The following is a 26,935-nucleotide window of genomic DNA, read 5'->3' as shown; positions in this document are numbered from 1 at the left end:
TTTTCCAACGATTGTTTTCCATAGTGACTGTGCCCCAAGTAGCACATGAGGGCTCCAGTTTCTCCACACCCTTGTAAGAACCTGCTTTATTTTTCCAAATACATAAAATAGCTGCTCATGGGTCAGGTTGGAGGTGGTACATCATTGTAATTTAGATTTGGTGGGAAGAATTTTAAATTGAGCCATGTGACAAACAAAACTCTGGAGTTGAGGTTGAAAATCCTATTCCAGCAAGAGCATACATGTGAGAGTGCTCTGGGGACTAGAAAACCCACAGACCACAAACGCTGGAGATAAAACCCAAGAAGACTCAGGAAAGTCAAATCACAGGAACCATTACAGGGGATACCACTGACAACTCAGTCCTCAGAGTTTTTTCCTTAGAAGAATTTAGTAAAAGATACTGATCATTCTGTTTGCTAAAGAACACCCACTTCACATTCAGTTTTCCTTTTATTATACTATTTATCGAAGGAGAACAAAAAAGATTCAAGAAACCTAACATTAGTGAAATGAGCTAGCACATAAGCTCCTGCCAACCAACTTTCCAATGTCTATAAATGAAATGATAGGGCTATGAGCTTTCTCTAGAGGTTCCTTGTGGGAACCCCATATTACAACTTTATATGAAAGTAGGCAATAAAATAATGCTTTGCGAGCATTCAATGATGACAGCTTTCTCATGAGAGAAATCTTGGTTTCATGTAGTGTGTTTTACTTCCCTTGGAATTCTGGATATCAGCAAAGTTTAACAACAACAACAACAACAACAAATAAAACGATCTGAGCCCACCTGAAAGCTCCTATCAGAGACAGAAGCATCTAAGTGAGCCCCGCGACTCAGAAATAGACTGAAAGAGATGGTCTTCATGGCTTGGGCTACAGGAACTTCTAAGAAGCAGCTAACAGCAGGCTTTACCTGCTGGATTTTAACCCATCTGCTCATCATCAAACTGCTGTCGGTTTGGACGTATAATTATGGTGCATCAGACTTTAAAACCACATGGGATATGCAGAAACACTTTCGCAGTATTCACCGGACAGAGCTGCTTCCTCTGTTTAAAAAAGAAAACAAGCCTCAAGAGTGTGTGATTCTGTTGGCCACTGTGAGTGAGGTGAAGGGAGGACGATGGGAAGGAACGGGCCAAGGCAAAGGAGGAAACGGGTCAGCTCGGGGAGCAGCTGCTTGGCTGCTGTTATCCCAGCAGTCCAGCGTGCAGCCCCAGGCGGTGACCTCAGCCTGCAGCTGTGCACAGACCTTTGCTCTGTTTACCGCCGGGTGTGCAGTGTGCAGAACAGCTGGGCTGCAGTTATCCCTCACACAAGCGGCTTTAGTTGGACGTAACTGGCCTGGGCGCCTAAAGAAATATTTGGCATAAAGATTCATGAAGGGGTTTTGAAAGGATGCCCATGTGAATGCCGGGTTAGGGTTCTCGGCTGCTCCTTGTCTGCTGGGGTGCGGTGTGTGTTGGTGTGTGACAGGATGTCACCCCGTGATTTCAGGACATGGACCTTCCCTGATTCTTACTGTGGCAATGGAAGAGATTTATCACATCCCCTGTGCTTGCTCTCCCCAGCCCCCTCATCCTCAGTCTACTCTCTTCTTGCTGAATCCACAAATCCACTCACTTTCAATTAATCAGACATCCTGCAAAGCTAAACCAGACATAAAATCTTTCAGAATCTGTAAAAGCAAGGAATCTTCCCACAGGGAGAGGCACAGGCGTTCTGAAGAAGTTATCACAGGAATGCAAAATCCACACCCTAATTAGAGACACAGGGGTCTTTCGGTCCTTGCATCCTAATCATTCCATTAGCTGATTGTACATAGTTATGCATGTTTAATTAAGCCCCCCCAAAACCCACCAGCTGTTAAAGAACAGTTGGATTAGAACTTTTATATGCACACTTATAAAACACAAAAGTATCTCCAGTAATTACCTTAAAATTAGAAACACACGTTTATGAGTTAAAAAAAAGAGGGAGAGAGAGAGAAGGGGCAGTGATGTGGCACTAGAAGTTGAGCCACTGACTGTGGCACAGGCATCCATATGTTTCTAGTTCAAGCCCTGGTTACTCCACTTCTCATCCAGCTCCCTGCTAATGAGCCAGGAAAGGCAGAAGATAGCCCCAGTGCTTTGGCCCCTGCACCAACGTGGAAAACCTGGAGGAAGCTCCTGGCTCCTTGCTTAGACCTGGCCCAGCCCTGGTAATTGTGGCCATTTGGGGAGTGAACCAGCTGATAGAAGATCTTTCTGTCTCTCTGTAATTCTAGCTTTCAAATAAATAAATCAGTCTTAAAGAAAACCCACAAACCAACTCATTTACTAAATCATCCCTAAAATGTACAGTCGCATTAAAGATGAACAGTCAGTGTTCGTACCCTAAAATAACATGGTCCTGAGAATAATTCGAGGCCAAAGACAGAACAAGCAAATCTCTACTATTTGTGCCAGGAAAAAAAACCATTTCAAAGGAAGAGACGAGGTACTTTAGTTTTGCTCCTCAAATAATTATTTGGATGACATCTAGAGAAAGCTCAATGCCACAGTCAAATACAATCTCCTGGATACGTCCCAGGCCCTTCAGCGGTGGTCCCTGGGGAGCGGAAGGGCAGCCATTACTTCATCAGTCCTCGGTGGTCCTCTCGCAGGGGTGGGGCAGATGTTTATTACTGCCATCTCAGAGAAGCTAATTTCCCTTTGCTGACTGCTAAATGTACATTTACGGGGGAAAAAACGGCCATGACCCGAGATCGTTAATATTCTTTGTTTCTATTCTTCTGAAATAATGCAGAGCTTTCTTAATGTTTGTATCTGCACAGCATGCTTCCCTCTGAGACAACCATAAGTATTTTAATGCTTGAGGAACGTAAATAAATATCTTAATAGAACAGAGCCAGAATCCTTTGGCACAGATCTCAACCTCACCATTTACCTACTACAGGACTGAGCATTAGTGCCTCCCCCTATAGGATTAAATAAAATGACACATGAGCAATGCCTGGCCCTGTGCCCACCCTGTGTGGGGTAAATATGACTGTCATTATTATTAACCTCCTAACATTCCATCAATTCAAATGTGTTTCAAAGACTTGGAGTTCCAGTAATAGAACATAACAGTTAAAGAGAAGCATTGCTCATCTAGTATTCAAGCAACGTAAACATACACCTCCTACTATTGTTCATGACAGTATATGCAATAGGATTTTCCTTTCAGGAAATCTTAAAAAAAAATCAGTCCTAAAATATAACAAAGAATAGGAAAAATAAAACTGGGAGGCAGGGTCACATGAAAAGTCAGGAAATTTCTTAAGGTGCCAAAGAAGAGATTGTGACGTAAAGAAAAGACAAGCAGGACTTAAGGTGACTCCATTCCCCAGCTGCACCTACTCTCCCAGATGCTTCTGGAAGCCTTCTGTGGAGAGCTACCCTCTTCTCCCAGAGTCCCCCGCTCTGCATTGTGCATGAAGGGAAGTGACCTCCTGTGTCCAGCTCTGCTTGCTCACTTTGGGCTCCTCCCTCCATCTCTCTCTGGGCACCAGGAAGCCAGCCACCTGCTCCTTCCACCCTTCAACACCACAGGCCCTCAATCCATTTCTCAGGGCAAACATAATGTTCCTGTCTTACTTGTGCACCCCACTCCCAGAACCTTGAATGAGGACAAGCTTCTACTGTAGTACAGTGATGATGCCATAATCTTCTATGAGGAGAGATTTTCTCATAATGCAGTTTTAGGGCAAGTGACTAGATTGGTGACCCTTGTAAAGCAAGGTCTAATCTGTTTTAAGATCAGGTATTAACAGGGCAGGCACCTGGAGCAGAAACTAAGATGCTGCATGGGCCACTCCCATCCCATATCACAGTGCCAAGGATCAAGTCCTGGCTCCACTCCTGATTCCAGCTTCCTGCTAATGTGTACCCTGGAAGGCAGCAGCAGATGGCAGGTGAGTCGCCACCACCCACGTGGATGACTCAGAGTGAACTCCTGGCTTCTGGCTCTGAATGGCTCCAGCCCTGGCTGATGTAGGCATTTGGATCTACCTATGGGAGATTTCTCCTGTCTATTTCTGCCTTTCAAATAAAATAAAAAAGACATAAAATTAGAGATAGTAATAGCACTGATAAAAAGTAACCAAGAAGACATTAAAAACATACATTAGTACTTTGTGGAAAGGCAGTAGCCTATGGGAGAGAAACAAGAACTCGGGACCATGGCTATCCCACAGATAGGCATTTCCAACTTTCTGGGCTTCCGTGTCCTGAGGCGTGGATAAAACAAGAGTACTTCAGAGAGCGAGCGGGAAAACGTGCATTTTCCAGAAACATTTTGAAGTGCCTCTCCTGCCAACCTTGTAGTTTGGTGACAATGGAGGGAAATAGTTATTATGCTTTGTACAGCGAGTCTTCACATGTTGGCTGCTGAATGATCACTAGCCATAAGAGCTCCAGGTTTTGCTTCTCTGTAGGTGCTTTTTCACATGGCCAAGACATGTGGCAGTTGTATGACAGACAAGGTTCTTTTCCGGAATTTCAAAATTAGCTGGAAATGGATCTCCGCTTGCCCTCAGGCATCGCATCACTGAACTTACATGAACCAATTTCAGTCTTCCACCAATGCTGACATATTTCAAAGAGACTTTTACAAAATGCCTGCACTACTGAATCCATTCTCCCATAAATCATCCCACCCTACCTTCTTAAAATTCAGCACATACTTTAGGAAAAGGCCCAACTGGAGCTGGAGCTCAAGCCTCCTGCGCTCCAAAGCAGAGATGACCAGACAAGATCCGACTGGCTGTGTTCCCAGCTGGAGGTGTGTGAGAGAGGAAGGAGTTCACAGGCACACTGGATGGATGCCTTGGGCACTGGGCTTAATTCTTTGGTGAAAGCACCACTGAAAGGACTGCAGAAATAAGCAGAGTTGGGGCCGGCGCTGTGGCTCAGCAGGTTAACGCCCTGGCTTGAAGCGCCGGCATCCCACATGGATGCCGGTTCTAGTCCCAGCTGCTCTTCTTCCAGTCCAGCTCTCTGCTGTGCCTGAGAAAGCAGTAGAAGATGGCCCAAGTCCTTGGGCCCCTGCACCCACATGGGAGACCTGAAAGAAACCCCTGGTGCCGCTCCAGGCATTGCAGCCATCTGGGGAGTGAACCAGCGGATGGAAGACCACTCTCTCTCTTTCTGTCTTTCCTTCTCTCTCTGTGTAACTCTGACTTTCAAATAAATACAATAAATCTTTAAAATAAAAATTTGGAAGCCAGTTTACAAGAATGGATTCAAATTAGCTGGGGCTATTTGATATTACTCTTACCATGGGTCCTTGATGTTTATAATTCATATGAATGAAACAATATTCTGGACAGCTAATGTGGTGTCCCAGTGTGGGCCCAGGAACACCTGCATCAGGATCACCTGGATGGTCATTAACAGTGCAGCTTCCTGGGCTCTCCCCTAAGCCAACTGAGTCAGAAGCCCTGGTTGTGAGAACTGGGAGTCCAGTCCGCATTTTTATTCCGTCTGTCTTAATACACAATGAAGGGGTTTGGCAACCACTGTTCTAGACAAATGCTATTAAATTAGAAATAATAACCTATCCATAGTTGAGATTCTGGAGTAAGGACAAGGAATATTACTCAATGGGCCTTCAAAAACAGACATCATTGTGGTAGCTTTGGGATCCGCAAGGAGAGAAGGCCTATACTTCCTGGAATGGAGAGTCCCTGTCAAGGTCCCCGCGGGTGCCTAAAGGTCAACCAGTGAGGATCAGACCCGCCTCGCCTCAACCTTTAACCCCTATGCCCTGAATCTATAAAAGGAGCCCTCCCAATCTCTGACAAGCTACTTCCCCAGTCTCCGCTCTGTTGGGACTGGGGAACCTCGTCTGGGAGCAGAACCCCAATAAAAGCCTGTGAATTAATTGATTCGTCTGCCTGGGAAGATTTGTTATGCGCCGGACACCTTGCACATTTGTAATATTTTGCATCTCTGTAGGGGAAGAATATGGCTTTTTACTTAAAGTACAGCCAAGCAAACTCCAAATTTAGGACAGACATGGATAGGAAAAGGATGAGCCAAGTGTGAGGGAGTCATCATTCCATACTCAATTAACTTAGTGTGATTAAAAAAAAATAGATTTTTATTAATGCCTACTTCAAAAAATCACTTCTAGAATTCTGCAATTCAAAAGTGACTTAAATACAGAGAGTTTTACAATCACTTTCAAAATATGCAGCCTTCTTAAATGAGAACTCGACAAAATCACAACAGTGAAATAATTAACACATTCCATAAGGTGTGAGGTGGTCTGTAGTTCACAGACGCTGGCTAGGTGTTGCTTAGATACTCTATCTGTGTACTGCCTTCAACAACATACTATTTTTGGCAGGTGACTTTTTTTAGTAGATAAGATATATTTTAATCTAACACTATTGTACTTCTTGAACTTGATTTGAAGAAAAACATTCCCATTATCAATGTGAACTAGTATTTATTTCAGATGAGTTGCCAATGTTTTTAAAAGTTACATCAAGCTTCCCTGTTGTGGTTAGCAAGGGTTTGCTCGTCTGGACACCTTGGATTCTTGTCCAAGCTCTTTGCTTTGAAGTCACTTGACCTCAGGAAAGTGACTTAACCCCTGAGCTTCAATTTCTTTTATATTTCATTTTATAACATGGAAACTACCAAGCATGGAACACTGCTTGTTAGGATCGAGTAGGCACCCAATAAATGCTACTGTTAAACTCATAATTTTTACACAGAGGGCAAAATCAACTAGTCCTTTACATAATCATTATGGGAATTCCAGAAATTTTTAGTGAATTGAGGGTAAAAAAAAAATCTCACTAATTTCGTGAAATAAGAACAATTAGGACTAATGTATAAAAAAGTGAATTATCTACTAATTCTTATGACTAAAAGATAATACTGAAATACAAAACACTTTTTCTTCATTAGTTTAGTAAAAAAAAAAAAAAATAGGTGATCCCAAGGATTAACATTAATAAAAAGCAACAAGCGGGGCACAACAGGACAAGCTGCCACCTGTGATGCTGGCATCTCATATGAGCGTCAGTTTGAATCCCAGCTGCTCTGCTCCCCATCCAGCTCCCTGCTAAAGCACCTGAGAAAGCAGCTGAAGATGGCCTGAGTACTTGGGACCCCACCCACTCATGTGGGTTCCTGGCTTTAGGGTGTTCCAGCCCTAGTCACTGCAGGCATTTGGGAACTGAACCAGTGGAGGAAAGATCCCCTCACCAGCTACCCTGTCTTTCAAATAAATAAAAATGCAAAAAAAAAAAAAAGGAAAAAGAAAAAAGCAACAGGAATCCCAAAAATCATAATTCTAGCTATCTGTTACACCTGTTTCTTATTCAATTTGACTCTAAAAAGAATCAGAATGTCAGAGTGACACATTGACACTCCTGTCTCAGAAGTGAGACGTTCGCTGTGGATGTAGACCATTAAAGTCAACTGTAATCTACTGCAAAGGCTGCCACTTTCAAAATCGCCTGTGGATTAACATTAACATAAAATGTTTCCAAGAGAATGAAAGTTAATCTTTACTATTCATTTCCAAAGACAGAAATGTTGTTTTTAAACAAAGGAAAACATTTGTACACAGAGAGTATTTACATATCATTGGGAGTAAACCACTTCTACCTAACTACCAGCTCTGCAGTCTAAGTAAGCATTCACTGAGTCTAACTAAGCATCTGGTAAGTGCCAGGCCCAAGGTGAAGGTGATATTGACCTTGCCCTTGAAGACATCGTAACTCTGGACAGCAAGAAGAGGCCTGAAAGCACATGACTTTATCAGTGTGTACCAAGTGTCTTGAAGGATACGAGAGACCATGCAATTAATCTGCTTGAAAGATTTGGGTGAAAATCAACTGAAGACAATGGAGTTTAGCTAGAACTTAGACAATAAGTAAATGATAATACATTTCAGAGTCAAAAATAGGAAAACAGTGGGAAAATGAGAACACAGTTCATGCAGAGGGGACTGCGTGTGCAAAAGATGCAGAGAGAGGTCCGAAGGAGCCCACAGCTAGGGTCTGTGGGAGGGAAGGAAGGTGTGAAGAAAGGAGAGAGAGCATGGAGACATGATGTCGGACTGCAAAGTCATGGTCGGCCAGATCACAGAAGGTGCATTGTAGTGTATCTGAACTCTCCCCCAAAGTCAAAATAGAATCATTTACATTTGCTAAAAGTGTCCAGCATTATTACCACGACAGTCCCAGGAGCAGTTGGAGAGGAGATGGGCAGGCCTGGAAGCAAGGTGATGTGCGGGGTCATCACTGCACTGTCTTGCAGGTGAGAACGTATCAGCTTAAATCAGAACGGGAGCAGCCCAAATGCTGAGAAGGCACAGATCTGATATTGAGGGCACAGACTGATGGGCAGGTGGAGGAGAGTAGGAAGAACGAATGTGCCTTCAGCTGTTAGCCTGCACGCTCAGTGAATGAAGACGCCACCACATAACCCAGGAAACGCACTCTGAGAGGAGCAGGTTTGAATCAGAGACACTGCAGAGTGTTCAGGCTGCAAGGAGCTGAGCAGCCAGGAAAGCCCAAGCACACTGGGTTGGCTCACCTGGAGACAGCCCCTCGCAGGGAAGAATGCACCTGCAGCTTAGGAAGCAAAGCAAAAGACTTAAGGTAGTGGCTGAAGGCATGGGAATGGATGAGAAAACAGCTGACGATGACTATTTAAGGACAGGTGAAACTGTGGTACATCCACTCCCAGAGTCATTAAACATGGCTATTACAGATTATGTGGCAACAAGGAAAACTGCTTAACTATTAAGTTAAACAGATTGGATGATACACACAACAATGTGGGTGAGTCGCAGAAACTTCATGCTGTGGGAAAGAAACCAGCCACCAAAAGGAAACTATCATACGAGGGGACTTTAAGAAGTTTATAGGTGCCAGTGTTGTGGCACAGCAGGTAAATCAACCACCTGTGACACCAACAGCCCATTTGGGCACTGGTTTGTGTCCAGGCTGCTCCATTACCAACCCAACTACTTAATAATAGCCTAGGAAAAGCAGCAGAAAATGGCCCAAGTGTTTGGGCCCCTGTCACCCATGTGGGAGATCTGGATGAAGCTGCTCCTGGCATCAGCCTGGTCTAGTGCTGGCTGTTGCAGCCTTATGGGGAGTGAATCAACAGGCGGACAATCTCGCTGTCTCTTCCTCTCTCACTCTGAGCTTCAAAATAAATGAAAAAATAAATAAATGTAGAAAAAGTTTGTGGAAAAATGGATTAATGTTTTCGGTGAAAGAAGTTTTGGAAAACCATGTAGGTTTTTCCATAACATATTTTCCATAAACGTTTGGAAGACTCCTTGCTTATTTCCATTGATACAGAATTCTAGATTAGACAAAAACTGTGGTGCTAAAAATCAGGCCAGTGTTTTGCTTCTGGGGGAACTGACAGGAAAGTGCAGGGAATTAACAAAAGAATTTTCTGGGGTCACAGAAAATTTCCAAACTTTGATAAAGGCACAGGTTATAACTATGTGTGTACATTTGTCAAAACCAATGGAATCATAAACATGCCATTGCATGTAAAATACATCTTAACAGCTAGAGCCTTAAATGGGATACAGACACATAATCTAAGACAAGGGATAGTGCAACTATAAAAATGTTTCGTCAGAGTACCAGAGCTATGGACTATTCTCTTAATTTTCTTCTTTTTTTAAGGTTTATTTTATTTATTTGAAAGGCAGAGTTAGAGAGAGAGAGAGACAGACAGACAGACGGAGGCAGAGACAGAGATCTTCCATCTGCTGGTTCACTCCCCAAATGGCTGCAATGGCTGGAGTTAGGCCGATCCAAAGCAGAGCCAAGACCTGCCTCCAGGTCTCCCACATGGGTGCAGGGAGCCAAGTACTTCAGCCACCTTCTGCTGCTTCCCCAGGGGCACCAGCAGGGAGCTGGGTCAGAAGTAAAGCAGCCGGGACTCAAACCAGTGCTCATACGGGATGCCGGCACTGCAGGCGGTGACTTTACCCGCTACGCCACAGCACCGGCCCCTCATACGTTGTTCTTAAAAGGAACGCTAACAGCTCCTCTGCCACAAACATTTATTGATCACTCATGAAAATGGAAAGCATATTAAATTCTTTTTTCTCTGCAGGAAGCTGGAAAAATCTCTGCAGCTAGAGACTTTCTATCTGCTAATAGGCAAACACCATATACTGCGAATACAAGTTATCAAGGGATCAGGGGGCAAGGGAACCTCGTGATTTTGTTGAAGAGACTGGGAGTTTGCTGAAGACTTGAGGAAGCAAACCTGAGTGGTTCCACGGGGAGGGCATGGCTCAGGTGGCAGAACCAAGGTAGGCTGGTTTCAACTGACACTAGAGGACATTTGTCAGGGAACAGGTGAGATGACAGTGGGAAAGGCAGGCAATGTCCTGTACAGCTGGAGGTGGTTAGGTTCTGAAGGTCAAAAGCACGCCATTCCTGGGTTTATGACTTGTCCTTAATTCTCAGCATTCTCAGTTTGGGAACCTCATCTCCATATTCATAGAGAAGGCAAAGAGAAACCACACACTGGGAGGTGACATCACCGACCTCCGATGGTTTGGAAGGGAAAAGGTGGATTGCTCGGTCGATGCTGATGGTGGCAGCTCTTGGTCTCCCCTTCCCTCCATCAAGCTGCCTGTGATACTCGATACTCAGTGCCAGACAGTTTACAAGGACCCCCTACGTGATCCTCAGGGCCACCCCAGGATAGACCCTGGGCTACTCCTGCCAGGCTACACAGAATGAAACCAAGATGGACAGGATTTCCTCCAAGTCCTCCCCCAGGATCTGAACCCAGAGACAAGCCAGCACTTTGCCCTACTACCTCAAACAAAACTGATTTTTTTTTTTGACAGGCAGAGTGGACAGTGAGAGAGAGAGAGAGACAGAGAGAAAGGTCTTCCTTTTGCCATTGGTTCACCCTCCAATGGCCGCCGCGGCCAGCGCGCTGTGGCCAGCGCACTGCGCTGATCCGATGGCAGAAGCCAGGTACTTATCCTGGTCTCCCATGGGGTGCAGGGCCCAAGCACTTAGGCCATCCTCCACTGCACTCCCTGGCCACAGCAGAGAGCTGGCCTGGAAGAGGGGCAACCGGGACAGAATCCGGCGCCCCGACCAGGACTAGAACCCAGTGTGCCGGCGCCGCAAGGCGGAGGATTAGCCTAGTGAGCCGCGGCGCCGGCCAAAACTGAATTTTAATCATTGCTGCGAAAACCTATGTTTTTCCATGCTGGCTCATGCTGAAATGAATAATTCCACTGGCACTGGTGAGAGCATTCTTCCCGGACTGTCTCATCTGCACTGTTAAGGGTTTCTCTTCTCTTCCCCGAAAGAGCAACATCTCCAAAATGCATTCCCTAACAGTCCAGCCTTGGGATACGGCGGGGTAAGGCCAGGCCACCCACCACATCTTGGCGCTGTGACAGCCCCAAATAAAGCATACCAGGGCAGGGCAGGCTCCGCTTATCACAGATGGAAAGCTGAGAGGGGTACAGACCGGTACGCTCTCTCCCGTCACTGTCTCTCTAACTGGAGGTGCCGGAAAGCTGGGTCCCAACTTAAATCGCTTAATTGTGTTATCCACCAAAAGGTGATAAGAGGATCCCCCATTCAAGCCCAGTGAATGAGCACAGTGTTCCAAGTCTCCCTCCTGGCTTGTCCTGGGTGAGGAGCTGAAACGTGAAACAGTACGGAGGCTTAGCTCCACTCCAGGGGCCATAATGAACTCCGGGACACACTAAAGGACCTGTTTCCAGATCTTCCAACTCCACATCCATTGCATTACTTAAGGCCCAGCACAGAGCAAATTATGTTGGTCATCTGGGTCATCAAAAGGACAGCAGCAGTCAGGTGACCTGGCACGAGGCCTGCAAGGTCTGCAAGAGCTAGCCTCTCTCGGCTGCGGTTTCCTTGAACTGCCCGTCTAGGTCTCGCAAGTCTTTGGGGGTTCTGAGGTTTCATCTGCCTTCAAATTACTTGCCCATAAAGGGTCCTTCATTTCCAGGGCCTGACACTCGGTCAAGCACTGATGTCTTGGCCGGGCAGCCTGGAGTTTGGCCCCTGGGAGGTGAAGAGAGAAGAGGAATGCAGGAAGTCTTGCCTCCACATTGGCCACCCTTTGCTCTTTGCCCTGGGTTGGGGAGGGAGTGTACAAGTCCAGCAAATGAAATTGGCAATGCTCAAACTCTTGGTTTTGTCCAAAGAAAAAGTGGAAGTTTCTCCCAGCACGGGATGAACACAAATCAGTTCCCTGACCGTTCCCTTCACAAGGCTTGCACACAAGCCCATGCACACTTCCTAAGCAGTCCCTCCGTGTGCACAGAAGACGGGGTCTGGCTCTGACCATCAACCCCAAGTCTGGCTGAAGCTGAAGCAGGAAGCCAAACCCCTAGGCAGACAGAGGGACCCTGAGGCAGCGAGTTCCCTCCAACACAGTAGATGACAGAAAAGGCGGTGCTGTCTCTGTTCCTGGAGCTACAAGGGTCTAGGCCGGTGAATACCAGCACTGAGGGGTGAGCGCCACAGCCCGGGGCCCTCTGTGGAGCTAGGCTCTTACCTAGCATCAGGCCCATCCGCATTTTAAGATTAGTCTAGAAGATTCTTTCCTCAGACAGGCTGTGCTAAGATAGGCAGCATGCTTTGAGCTCTACACTCAGCACTCACAAACCAGCCCTCGACAGTGTTACCTACTCACTGTTCGCAGACAGGATATTTTCTCACTACTCCTTAAATGAAAAGTAGTTCAGAAAAAAAAATGTATGTCTATGATGGAAATTTTTAACAGGAATTCATGCCATTAACAGAAAGCATCCCGTCCATCCCTTCAGCAAGAGAAATGTTTTGGTCATCGGAAGCTCTCTCGGCTGGGCTTAAATCAGTGCCGGGAAGTCTGTGAACTTGAGGCCACACAGCCAAGATGGAAGTGAAACGCGGACAATAAGGATACCAGAGGGTGGGAGCGCCTGGTGCCCAGTGGCCGGCCACAGTGCAGGCGGGAAAGCCAACAACCTTCCACTTGCCCCTCACCCCAAAGAAAGGGAACAACAAGGAAAAGCGCTTACCGAGCTCTCCCCGGAGGTTCACGAGTTCTTGAGATAGGGTTTTGTGTTGTTTCAGGGCTTCCTCCCGCTGCGGAAAACACACATCGGGTTACCAAATGTTTTCAAGGGGGCCCCTGTGAGTCAGGTACGTTTGTTATCAGCAGGAAAACGAGATCCACAATTGAGAAGCCAAGATATGAATCACGTAGGCTAACTGTGTGTGTTGTTGAAAAACACAGCCGTCTCCGGGTTGTTAAGGAAATTTACTGCTCAAAAAACCTGTTCTCAGGTCCTAGTGAAAGTTTCATTTGAGGAACTGAATGGCTCAGTGAAAAATACTGACTCTGAGCCAGCGCTTCCACACTCCTGCACAGACCCTTCCTGCAAATGCACACTGCACTTAAGCTGGAATGCATGCTCCCCCTCCCAGGGCAATAAAGAGCTAATCAGTTTAAGATAAATATTTAATGTTCTAAACATAGGCACTTAAACGCACTTTGTCCCATATTCACAAATAATGCAGCTTTATTACAAGAGCGATCCTTTTACTTCTAAGAGGAAGACAAAAAGTTTGCTAGAACGCGGCAGCGAAAAAAATAATCTTCTTTAAGGACAAAATTAAATTAATTTTGTTCAGCACTGGTTTCTAAGGAATATTACGTTTTGGATCAGCCAGAGTTCTAAAGACATGTTACAGAAACACACTAAAGGAAACGAGGCAGCTGTTTCAGAATTCGAAGAGCAATGATCGACCTAGAGATAAAGAAGAATTTTCAAGGGAGCTGCAACTCACAGCGACCTCACACACGTACACAGCCTTCCACAAACACGATAATTACACAGTTACCTGGAAGGTAGATTCCCTAGCACCGGGGGGAACTGGGGGAAAGCACGATTTCCAAGCTGTTTGAAACGCCCCTGGCTAGCATCACCCGCCACAGAGCTCCCAGCGCAACACAGCGTGATCAGAGTATCAGAGATCTGGAGACCCGGCCTTTGCAGGCAAGAGTTGCTTGTCATTCAAAGCACTTCCCCCCTAATTCCAGACAACCTCCACCGTGATCCCTGACATCCTGCCCGAAAAGCACTAGAAACAAATACTCATTACCCTTGTTGCTGCACATGGAGAATACAGGCACATTTTGCTGCCGGAGCAGCCCATTTTCCAGCTTCTGCCTCCAACTCCCCCCACCCCCTGCACTGTCCAAGAAGTGCACAGGTGGCTGCACCACCCACCAGTCGCTCTGTCGACATTCAAAGCTTTACCAGGAGGCTCGCCATTGGCCCTCGGGCAGCCGCCCTGCCCGTCCTGCAGGTTACTGTATGCCTCAGACTCATCTCTCCCTACGGAAGCTGAGACTGCAGCTTCTGCCTTTGGCACAGGCAGCCTGTGATTACTTAAAGCCACAGACCTTCATTTATGAAAAACGAGAGCCAGACATTAGACTGATCGATTGCCACTTACTTAAATATCAGCTGGTAGGGTGGAAAGAACAAGGGGACCCTCTCAGCATGGGTAATGGCGTTATTTTTAGATTTGTGAGCCTTTTTACTCTCCTCTCTAATTGAGGTCAGTAGATGATCACACTTACTAATAGAAAAGGGAAACCTGTTCTTTAAAACCCTTAGACTAAATGGAGTTAGCAACTAGGTGAAGGGCGGTGAAAGGTGGGCGTGTAGTGCATTAGAATTTTAAATGACATTTTTACAATCAGTGGTGTTTCTCTCAAAGTTTAATTGAAATGCTTAGGACACTGCCCACCAGAGTTTTTAAAAGTCTTAAGCGCTGATTTTAGACTTTGGGGATCACACCAAGGGTCTTCAAAAAGTCCATGGAAAAGATGCATTATAAAAAAAAATGCATTGAATCTCAAAAATTGTGTCCCCCAAAATGCTGCTTTCAGTTCCATTTCCCGCAAACACCTTAAAGTGCCTTGCATATTTTACAACTTTTACTTTGTATTAGTTTCTCATTGAGAGACAAGGAATTTAACTTTAAATACTAGCACTGTTCTTGGACACTTAATGGTGACCAGAGTTCAAGAAGTACTTTTTCAGGGCATACATTTTGGCCTCCATGCAATCCTAAAGGCTTGGCAATGTAAACTTGCTTTTAACTATTTCCGAAATCATAAGTCAGTTCAAGTTTTCAAAATTAATTTGTAATTGGTTTTCTCAAGTAGAAATTAGAAGTTGAAGAAAATCAGCCTGGATAACAATGGGGAAAAAAGTATACCTACTACATAATTCTCTTAATCTCCTAAATTTAAGCCTTAATTTTGTTTGTTTAGTCATCTAATTCAAGTAAGTTTTGGTAAGTTGTGTTCCTCACATGACAAGGGGATCCAGAGATGGTTTCTCTAGACACCACCATGCAACCGTAAAACACAGCAGTGAACTTGCTTGGACGTCCCTACTGGCCCCATTGCTAAGGAAGAGAGGGCAAGAATCACTTTTCAAATTTATCAAAACCAAAGGGAAGATCAAAAAATAATAAAAAGTTACAGCTGGTATAACATTGAGGAACAATTCTGCGAAAACCATTAGGTTTTGTCACAAAGAGATATTTCTGTCACCAGAGATTTTTGCTAAAGAAAGGGGCTGGGAGTAACAAGGAATCTCAATTTGTAAGTGGGTATTTTTACCCCAACGCCAGCTCGCGTCCTCTATACTCAGAAGCCATGTACATCTTCCAGCCTCTGTCAGTCCCAGACCCAGCAACAGGAGGGCCCAGAGGGCATCCTTCACTCTCTGTCCAAACAGGCTGTACAACAGTCGGGCGGCTCTTCCTTCACAGGTATCGTGAATCCACAGCACAGTTTGTGTCAGTACTCGCTATGCCCGAGTCCTGATCCTCGCCAGCCCATCCAGGCGCCATGGAAAGCGTCTCTTTCCCTTTGTAAGGGCTGTTGGGTGATGGTTCCACATTCTTTATCCATATCAACCCTTACTCAAAGAAAGCTGCTCATCTGGCTCCTGCTTAGAATCTCAGCCTCTCTTCTGTCCAGGTCAAGTGTGCCAACCATTTGCCAATGCCACCTTCTCTGGAAACCCAATCCACCATAAAAACCCCTGGGGAATGCTAAATAACAATCATGGGACACCATCAACTTCCCCTAAATGCCTGGAAGGAACATTTACCCTTTTGAATCTGGTTGGCAAATTATTATTCAGTACTATTGACCAAGCATTTTTCACAGATATAATGCTGTGAAATTTAACACATGGTCCCTACCTTCAAGGTGCTTGAGACCTACATAAAACAAAAATGTCCAAGTCCAGCTCTGTGGTCATCTATCAAAGCAGATGATGTCATCTCAGGGGAAACAGTACAGGACAAAGGAAAGACCAAGGGCTTTAAAGATGATCCTTACGGGAAATGCCAACCACATGCACATCACATAATAGACACACACTAAGTATTAGTTTCTGTCTACTGTCCCTGGTAGCTTGTCCTTTAAGTATACTTAGCATTTACTTACAGATGATAAAATGCATTTTGTGACTTAGATACTGATTTACTGATTCTTTTTTCTTCAGTGGCTCCAAACTCAGTATTTCTATCCTAGAAGATAAACTCCTTAAATTCTAGATAACAAGTTTATTTGATTCTCTTTGTATGGTAACATGCAGAAATCCTCACAATACGAAAAAAAGGGAAAGGTGGGAATCTGGATAGAACAATGCACTTATGCTCATGCATTAAATATATGAAGTGCTCCAGGGAAAATGGATTCACCATGATTTAATTAGGAGTCTGGGATGAGGGCACTTAGTCTCTGGCTGTCATCCCATCAGTGTGCCTGGATTTTGCTGGCTACTGAAGGGCATCATGAGCAGGGGGGATGGGTAAAAAGCAACTATGTCAGAAGGCTCAGATGTGCACTGCGCCTGCTCTCCTGCCCAGCACCCACGTTGTATATTTTTCTGGTGTGGTGGTGGTTGTTGTTCTGAGACTATTTTACTTAAAGTAGACTCCTAATGTCATTCAAAAGTTGCCTTTGTTTAGGTGCAACTTTAGGTTAGATTCCACTTGCCGAAAAGAATCTAGGGGCACTTTGAAGAATTGGTTGGAAAATGGGGGTGGGGAGGAGGTGAGCTGAGTCCTGTTTGGAAATCTACCTCTTGGCCTTTTGTGTAGGAAAAGAGATTACTGTCATTGACACTGCCATTCACTTTGGCTGTGTGTACAGAGTGTTGTCCAACCATGCCAGGATGAACCAAGAATTAGAACTATTATTAATATGTCCTTTTGAGAAAAATAGTAAGTGTTTCATCAACATCCAGATTTCTTGAGACATTCATTAGAACTTCTATATAATAAGACAGCCAATAAAGAATAAAAGTTGTAGTTATTAAATAGACTTGCAGCGGGGCTGGTGCTGTGGCGCAGCGGGTTAACGCCCTGGCCTGGAGCACCGGCATCCCGTATGGGTGCCGGTTTGAAACCTGGCTGCTCCACTACCCATTCAGCTCCCTGCTATGGCCTGGGAGGGCAGTAGAGGATGGCCCAGGTCCTTGGGCTCCTGCACCCATGTAGGGAGACCTGGAGAAAGCTCCTGGCTTCGGATCGGCATGGCTCTGGCTGTTGTGGCCAGTGGGGGAGTGAACCAGCGGATGGAAGACCTCTCTCTCTCTCTCTCTCTCTCTCTGTGTAACTCTGACTTTCAAAAAAATAAATAAATCTTAAAAAAAAAATAAAAAAATAAATAGACTTGCAGCAAAAGGGTTAGTGATGTGTCCAGAATTTCCTATAATCAGCTACATTTACCTATAATCTAATGCTCCAAAACCATTTTCTAAAGGTTAGCAAGAAGAAAGATACACTTGTGTATGTGCACATCTATATATATGTACACATACATATTTACACATAAAATATACACATACACATCTGGGGCCAACACTATGGCACAATGGGTTAAACACTGCTTGCATTGCCAGCATCCCATATGAACACCAGTTTGAGTTCTGACCACTCTACTTCCAACCCAGTTCCCTGCTAATGCACCTTGGAAAGCAGAAGATGGCTCAAATGCTTGGGCCCCTGCAACCCATGTGAGAGACCCAGGCGGCATTTCCTGGCTCCTGCCTCTGTCCTGGCCCAGCCCTGGCCATTGCATACATTTGGAGTGCTAGCCAGCAGATGGGAGATCTCTAACTTTGCATTTCAAATAAATACATCTTTTTAGAAAGTGCACATATGTAGTATGCAATATGTGTGTGCACACACAAACTTCTATAATGGGTATGGGAGAACTAAAGGGTTAAGGGAACTTAATTGCTTAACTTTTCTCCTAGTTATTTCTCTACTTTCCAACTGTTTCATATCAGTACCCTGTACACATTAGGCAATCACTAAATATTTGCTGACTAATTATAAAATAAAGAGAAGAAGAGCAAAGAACATTTACATAAGACTTTATGTTCATCTTATATCTGGGATTCCACTTGTTCATACAAGTGTGCACTGTATGTCCACTACAGATGCCGGGGTGGTTTTATAAGGACTTGATGCATAGCCTGCTCTCACTGAAACTCCTAACCTAAGAAGCAAGAATGAAATGGATACCTATAATATAGAAGAGAGAATGAAAGAGAAGTACAAGAGTAATTACCCCGTCATCAGAGCGTGGATAGAGCATGGAGCTCCAGGAAAGTCTTCATTAAAAAAGGGAGGTTTTGAGCTGTATTCAGTGGAGCCACAATTACATAGGTATTAGGATCTAAATTGAAGTGTAAGGCAAAATTCATATACTGTGAAACTATCCTGCAAATTCATTCAGAGTCTGGCCACATTGCAGACCAACAAAGCATCACTCAGTGTATCCAATCCCAGGAATTCTCCTGCTAGTTTTGGACCTACTGCTTCTGCACTGAGTACCTGACAAAGTGTTTGGCTTGAGTTGAGGGGCCAGGCTCTGTGGGGGAAAAGTATCCTCCTACAGTGGGATTGCAGAGAGCACAGTGTTCACGCCTCGAGAGGTATTCAGAGACGAAGGGGATGCTGGAAGAAGAGCAGACTTCTTGCTTCCATCAGGACTCTGCTCCTGGAGCTTTGCTCTCTTAGGGACATAGAACGCAACACTGCCTTCATTTGCCTTTTTACTTAGGTTGTTGGTAGAGTGAATCCACGTAAATTAAATGCAGGTAGTGATGTGATGCCACACTAAGAGATCTGAACATGCAGCTATTAGAGAAAAGACCAGTAGCCTAGTAACAGTACTTGAACAGAGGATGAAAAAGTATAGGCAGTTCACGGGAAATGGCGAGTTCACCGTGTCCTAGGTCTGGGTTTAAGTCCAGTCCTCCACTTGCTGGCTGTCTGATGACGGTCAAAGTTACTCAGTAACTCTATGGTTCAACATTTGTATTTGATTGTGGTTTTGGTGAGAATTTAATGAAGTAAATAACAATTTCTGGTATTTAGTAAACAAATTCTTCTCCTCCATCTCCTAAATACACAACTTGAATATCTGAGTAATATTCAAAAGGGCAGCTGATGACAAATTACAGACACCCTTATAATTCAAGTTATAACACAGAGTCATCTCAAAGAAATATAGAGATTGGGCATCTACTGCTTGGGGTCAGAGGAGTTTTCAATTTTTTTTTTGATTTGGAATATTTTGAACCCAATTATAAACACATAATTCATGCATATTTCAAATATATCTGTTACATATAGGCTGAAGGTAATTCAAGCAATATTTTTAATACTTTTGTGTTTGAAACAAACCTACATGTGTAGAGTTTTCTACTGTAGCATGTTTGTGCTCAGGAAGTTTTGGATTTTAGAATATTTCAGATTTTTAATTTTTGGATTAGAGATGCTCAATTTATAATGTGAGTCATGGATATAATTTAAATTTCCTAGTAGCCATATCTTTAAAAGCTTATGAAAAAGATCTTTAATATATTTAATTTAATGCAAATATGCACAAAATATCATTTCAATATATTTAATATGAAAATTGAGATATTTTACCCATCTTTTTGACTCTAAGTTTTTGAGACTCACACGCAGTATGCACTTACCATACGTCTGAATTCAGACTGATTACATTTGGGTACACAACAGCTTCATTAAGCTAGTGGCTACCATACTGGAGGGTTCAGCTATAGACAATGGAAACCAACAGTGGATTTAATCAGCAACTGGAATGCCTTCAGAAAAACAAGCTGCTAGCACAGCGTGGGGTGGATTACAGAGTAAAGAGTGCAAGCCTAAAGCAGGCTGAGCAGCAGCTACCACAACCTGGTGGACGGGTACCCAGGGTCTGAGAGATGATGGTATGAGCAGAAATGGCACAGGCAGGATGAAAGGGTCAACACTGGGGTGACAGTTCACGGGACTGGATGACTATTTCACGTGGGAAAGGAAGAAAAACAGCAACAGATGGGGCTGTGAGTCTGGATGCAGTAAAAAAAATAGTTGAGGCTGGTGCCGCGGCTCACTAGGCTAATCCTCCGCCTTGCGGCGCCGGCACACCAGGTTCTAGTCCCGGTCAGGGCGCCGGATTCTGTCCCGGTTGCCCCTCTTCCAGGCCAGCTCTCTGCTGTGGCCAGGGAGTGCAGTGGAGGATGGCCCAGGTGCTTGGGCCCTGCACCCCATGGGAGACCAGGAGAAGTACCTGGCTCCTGCCATCGGATCAGCGCGGTGCACTGACTGCGGCGGCCATTGGAGGGTGAACCAACGGCAAAGGAAGACCTTTCTCTCTGTCTCTCTCTCTCACTGTCCACTCTGCCTGTCAAATAAATAAATAAATAAATCTTAAAAAAAAAGTTGATATTTATGTCTAATAAGAAAAACAAATTGTTCACTATATTTAATATATTACATGGTTTCCAAAGTAGCTTACATGCTTATATAAACCCTTGAGTTCCCTTTTAACCTATTAATGAGAAGCAAGCATACTACTCAGCAAATGTATCCACTTTCCCTCCAAATTTTACACACACATAAAGGTATAAAGCATCCATCACATTTATCAAAAATCTCCAGCCTGGTAGCCCCTCAAAGTCACAGAACAAGTCTCAGTCACTTTTGTCTGCCCTGCCTAAATAGGCAACCACATTGCAGTGGTGTCACTATGAAGTCATAAATTTGTTGAATTGAACTGAGCTACAGAACAATCAAATTAAAGTTTCCTAATTTCGAGATGCCAGGTTGCCATCTTTAAAATTGTGATTAATGAGGCTGGTGCTGTGGCGTAGCGGGTAAAGCTGCTGCCTGCAGTGCTGGCATCCCATGTGGGGGCCGGTTTGAGTCTCAGCTGCTCCACTTCTGATCCAGCTCTCTGCTATGGCCTGGAAAAGCAGAAGAAGATGGCACAAGTCCCTGGGCCCCTGCACCTGCGTGGGAGACCCCGAAGAAGCTCCTGGCTTTGGATCAGCACAGCTCTGGCTGTTGCAGCCATTTGGAGAGTGAACCAGCGGATGAAAGACTTCTCTCTTTGCCTCTGCCTTTCTGTAATTCTACCTTTCAAATAAATAACTTTTTAAAAAAATAAAATTGTGATTAAAAAATATTTAAGGGCAGCTATTTAGCCTAACATTTAACACACCCCTCATCCTTCCATGAGCCTTGGTTCGATTCCTGCCTCTGGAATTTCAGTTTTTACTATTACAGACCCTGGGAGGCAGTGCTGATTGCCTAAGTAATTGGATTCCTGCCACCCATATGGGAGACCTGAATTGAGCTCCCTGCTCTCCCAGATGTAGGCCGGCCCTGCCCCGCCTCAGCTGTAAAGGATATCTGAAGAGTGAATCAGTGACTGGGAGCTCTCTCAAGTAAATCAAGTACATTTAAAAAAAAAAAAAAAATCTGTGGCACTCAAGTTATCTTCTTACCCCAGATTTCCCAAGATAACTGCAGTTTTTGTTGCTATGTCGGTAGCACATGCTCATGTAAACTTAGTTTCCTCAATGAATTTTAACCAGGTCCTGAATTAACATTCCTGTGAACTATCAGGCAAGGGTAAGAAAACAAAGAAATTCTGTTTTGTTTTTGTTGTACCATAGATTACTTGAAGAATGGGTGGAAATTCTGAAGAATCTCCAGATAATGATTCTGGGAGTCATTATATGTAGTCAATAAATGTAGACAATCTCATTTTTCAAAGTATTAGACTAAGCGTTATATGGAAAGCAACATATACTTAGACAACAATTTAAGTGGGATAAAAAGATGTCAATGCAAAAATAGGTCTAGAACATACAGGAGCACAATAGTAATTATCTTTTTGGTGCTGGCATCTAACCTAGAGATGCTGGGGGAGAAAAGGAAGCACAGTCATCCCTCAGTGTCCGTGGACGACAGATTCCAGGACTCCCGCAAATCCCATGATCTGAGGATGCTCAAGTCTCTCACATCCAATAGCTTGGGGGTAGCATGTGACCTAGGCACTTTAAGTCATCTGTCGGTGACATGCAATACCTAACACAATATTCAAGCTACATCAATATTTGCAGTACTGTGTTGTCTGGAGAATGACAAGAAAAATGTCTGCATGTGTTCAGTAAGGTGCAGTTTTTTTTTTTTTCCTTCAAAATTTTAATTTATTTCTTTGAGAAGTAGAGACACGAAGAGCAGAGACAATCGGAGAGAGCTCCTAACCACTGATTTATTCCCTCAAATGTGCTTGACGGCCTGCAAGCTGGGAGCCATGAGTTCAATCCAGGTTTCCCACATGGATGGCAGGAACCCAATTTCTTGAGCCATCACCACTGCCTCCCAGGCTGTGCATTAACAGGAAGCTGGAGCCAGAGCAGGGTGTGGAATGCAGGTACACTGATACAGGATGCAGGCACCCTAACTGCTAGGTCAAATGCCCACCCTTCACATGTTTCCCATCGTGGTGAGCTAAATCTGGGTAGCTATCCGTGCGGAGCACCAACTTTATCAAGAAAATGTTTCTAGGGACTGACTCTGGTATCAAGTGGAAGACGGCATAACTGGATGAACCCTGTCTGATCTTTCCACCAAAAACTTGAACATGTTCACAGGACAACAGTGTGAGTACCATCCCTCCCCAACTCCCCCCATGGCCAACCCCTGCCTGGGGTCTCCCTGCCCTCAACCCTGCACGAGGTGATGAGAAGGTGCGGGTCCTTACCTCGGAAAGGAGGCGCTGGATCACAACTGCCAGGGCTTCAAGCTTGACATTGCCTCGGGACAGGAGCTGCTTGAGTTGCAGGATCAATCCACTTTGGTTTTCGCATTTTGTTTTATATTGCGCCAACTCAAGCGTTCTCTCAGTGGACAGCGCATCTGGAGATGTCTGCGTCTGGATGCATAAACTTCTGGAATTTTTCTGCCTGCCCTTTTCAACTGCGAAAGGAATTAATACAGGCATGAAGATATGCGATGTTAATTTTTATAATCGCCACCACATGGGTTCAAAAACCACAGAAATGCATTTAAGTCATGTTTGCGTAAGGAGCACACATGGATGACAACTGGAATTAATCAAAGATCTCTACGTTTGGAATTCATAAACACAGACAATGGCTTTAGTTCTGACTTCAAAATTATGTGGGGCAGGGGATTTTGAACATGAAGCAGATAGATTTAGCAACTCAGGAAAAGGAAAAATGGATGCAAACTGATGTTGATTTCATAGCTTCTAACTTCCCACTTAGATTGGTAGAGAAACTGGGCTGTGATCAGTATTGCACTGTTCTGATCACACGCTGATGAAAAACCCTCAGTGACTGGATGTTAAGTGCCTTTCTCTCCTTCTGCACAGCTCGTGGGTCCCCTGCTGGCAACCTGGTCATTCTGTTAGGTACGAAGCTAGAAATTAGCCTGGGGTGGGGGGAGGGTCTGAGGAACTGGCAGAAATCTGCAGAAGCCCATTTTGGAAGCAGCCCAACATCTGCATTTGAAGTCCTGCTCAGACACTGATAACCTTCCAAGTGGTCCCAGCCCTTCCCCGCCATGGGAATTCTCTCTCCCCAGGACCAGATGGGTTACTTGGCCTGGTAACACTGAGCAATAAAACCATTCCATCCTTCCTCCAAGGCGGGCACCCTAGGGAAGCTCCTTTGCCTAGTGCCAGGAGGACTCCCCAAACCAGGGAAGGAATGTCCTAATTTACACTCAGCAAACCCTTAGTCCTGGAGAAGGGGGAGGAGGTAAAGAGAAACGGTGGGAAAGAACTGGACCCTTCCCTTACAAGCCTCTCACTCTCCACTGAGCCTCTGGCCTTGCTTTCCCCAGTCTGAGTGACTGGGCCCTCTCTGTCCCTTGCATTCTGATGGATGACCTGTCCCCAGTAAAGCCTTGCTACTTTGCTCTGTCTCACGCCTGAATTCTTTCTTGCGGGAAGACAAGAATCCCATGACTCATCTCCATTGATAATCCAAGGCCTTCACTGCACACGACTCACTCCCTGATCTCTAATAAATCAGTACAAACATTGAAATTCTACTCACATCTGCCCCACTAAGTTCCCTGTTAAGGGTACCACCTTCTTGACTATGCTATTCTATTTTCTATCAAACACAAGCTTCCCTCAGGAGTAATAATGACTTCAATATTTTTAAAAGGCAAATACTAATACTCCAAATTCATCCAAGATGCTATGCTAAGTAGTTATTCACTTCCTATGCCCTCGGAATTACTCTATTTTAAGTGAAAACTTGCTCAGTTTTGGAACTGTTCCAATGGTTCAGTCACTTTAAACGTCCAACAGAATTGGAAAAACAGGAAACTGCTAAGCTTCTTGAAATAAACAGGCCAAATAATCAGAACAAATCTAAATCTGAAGGAAGAAAAAAAGTGACAGAAGCTAAAAAAAATAGTTTCCTTATCTGATAGGCATTCCCTATGACATCCACATTCTGAGACACAAACAAATCTAAGATGATCTTTAAGCAGTTAGTAATAATCTCAAAATTTTCAGGGAAAGGCAAGTTATAACAGTGATTGCCAGAAGGAAAATAAAGCATCAGTATTAGTGTTGCAAGAACCAACGGCAACAATCACTCGATAGATTCTTTAAGTTAAAACCAGAGAAAAAGCCTTGTTTCCTATGGTTGCTTGATATGATCAAACATCTCAGATCTGAATTAATATTGGATCATTCTCAGTTCTAAAATGACCATGATACTCATTTAGCTTCAATAATACTTTCAGAGGGAAAGTATTTATCCATTATTCTCCATTAGCAATAATTATTAATAGTTCCTGATCAATAATTACCACTTTGATAGCAGATGAAGATAACAAGTACTGTCATAATGTTATAGTCTCAAAGGAACAAATTATCAGAGTCCCTTCCTATATTGAGAAATAATTGAAATATTTGATAAATTGTCAAAATATTGGGGATTGGTATCCCTTTATTTTATGCCATTTCCTAGACATTCTTGGAAACCTATCTGCATTTAACACTGATCATGATAATCACGTAGTGTTGGACTGCTCACAACGTTCCCTCTTCTGAGTCTCCCCATGGCCCTGGCCAGGGAAGGTGAAGCTGTCCTCAGTGCACACAGCTTTAAGTCACAACTTGGGCCTCTGACACCAAGTCTCCACTGCTGTTCCCACACATTCTGGAAAGTGGAGGGGGTATGGAGCCTAAATGGGGTACGTACGAAAAATATCTATGCAGTATTTATGCAAATCTTAACAAAATGTGCCTCTAATATAGTCAAGCTTATTATGTGATCATGCATTTTAGCAAACCTATTGAAACATCTCTGTGCTATGTAACTTCTTACAAATGGAAAAAAATCTGTTAATTCTTTGGCCATCTATAATTTACTGCAACATCCACAGATATAAATGCACTCTCCTGGCTAGTGTCATTGCTGTATATCCTACTAGTCCTAAATTTAAAAATTCATTTACTTAATGATACACTGCTTTATCATTTGAGTCCTTAATAAAGTTTCTCTTTCTAGAATTTCTAGTAATTCATGGAATTATTTGTCACTTATCAGAGTTTAAAAACAGGTTATGCTGCGATTATTTACAAAATCTGAAAGGTAAATGTTTTAAGATTCTTTTTTTTCTTGTGCTTATAAACATGCAACAAGACTATCCAGAATACACATAAAAATAGTAATGATATTTGTCTTTTCAGGGAGGGAAACAGGAACAAACCAAAAGGTGTCCTAAAGCATGTTTTATACCTAAGCCATGTGGTAAATGCATTATCTATTCAGAAATTAAATATCAACCGGCCAGTTCTGTGGCACAGTAGTGTGCCACCACGTGTGGTACCAGCATTCCACATGGGCACTGGTTTGGTTCCTGTCCTGGCTGTTCCACTTACAATCTAGCTCTCTGCTAATGGCCTGGAAAAGCAGTGGAAGATGGCCCAAATGCTTGGACCCCTGCACCCATGTGGGAGACCTGGAGGAAGCTCCTGGCTCCCAGCTTCAGATCAGCCCAGCCCAGCTCCAGCAGCTGCGGCCATATGGGGAACCAACCAGCGCATGGAAGACCTCTCTGTCTCTCTCTCTCTCCCTGTAACTCTGCCTCTCAATTTTTTTTTTTAAATTAAGCATCAAGGTATAAAAGTAAATAGAATTATATTTAAAGGATGGTTACAATAATTTTGAGTATGCATTTAAATCTTTACTACTTAGCCATCAAGAAAACTAATCTTCAAAATTCCTCCTTGTGGAAGCTAGACAGGCATCTCAATAATGCAGGCTTTGCTGGTGACTGCTCAGAATAGGTTTACTACTAAGAAGGGAAGTACAGACATAGGATTCTTCTAAAAAGGACATGTCTTCAAAGTTGAACACGCACACACACACAGGCTGCCCTCCACCTGGAGCTAGAAAAGCACGCTATGACCTCAATCTTCCGCTCCATATCCTGTGCTCCCTCAGGACAAAA

At 44.1% G+C, this 26,935-nt stretch overlaps 1 protein-coding gene across 12 annotated transcripts in view; it reads right to left on the bottom strand.

Moving 5' to 3' along the window:
* The window catches only part of MTUS1 (microtubule associated scaffold protein 1), a 163,279-nt gene that overhangs the window by 15,621 nt on the left and 120,723 nt on the right, over positions 1–26,935 (bottom strand). For 11 of the 12 annotated variants that reach the window (XR_011386321.1, XM_070068467.1, XM_051842585.2 and 8 more), the window contains 2 exons: positions 23,196–23,410; positions 13,099–13,165 (listed from right to left, as the gene is read on the bottom strand). Coding sequence is in view for 11 of the 12 variants with exons in the window: in XM_070068467.1 (XP_069924568.1) it covers positions 13,099–13,165; positions 23,196–23,410 (282 nt within the window). In the remaining variant the exon portion in view is untranslated. Of the gene's footprint in view, positions 1–13,098; positions 13,166–14,185; positions 14,442–23,195; positions 23,411–26,935 lie in introns of those variants that run through there. The other variant, XM_051842590.2, reaches the window with a different exon arrangement.

This window comes from Oryctolagus cuniculus, chromosome 2 (genome assembly GCF_964237555.1).
Source record: "Oryctolagus cuniculus chromosome 2, mOryCun1.1, whole genome shotgun sequence".
Classification (NCBI taxonomy): Eukaryota; Metazoa; Chordata; class Mammalia; order Lagomorpha; family Leporidae; genus Oryctolagus; species Oryctolagus cuniculus.
This window is presented reverse-complemented; position numbering and strand designations above follow the sequence as displayed.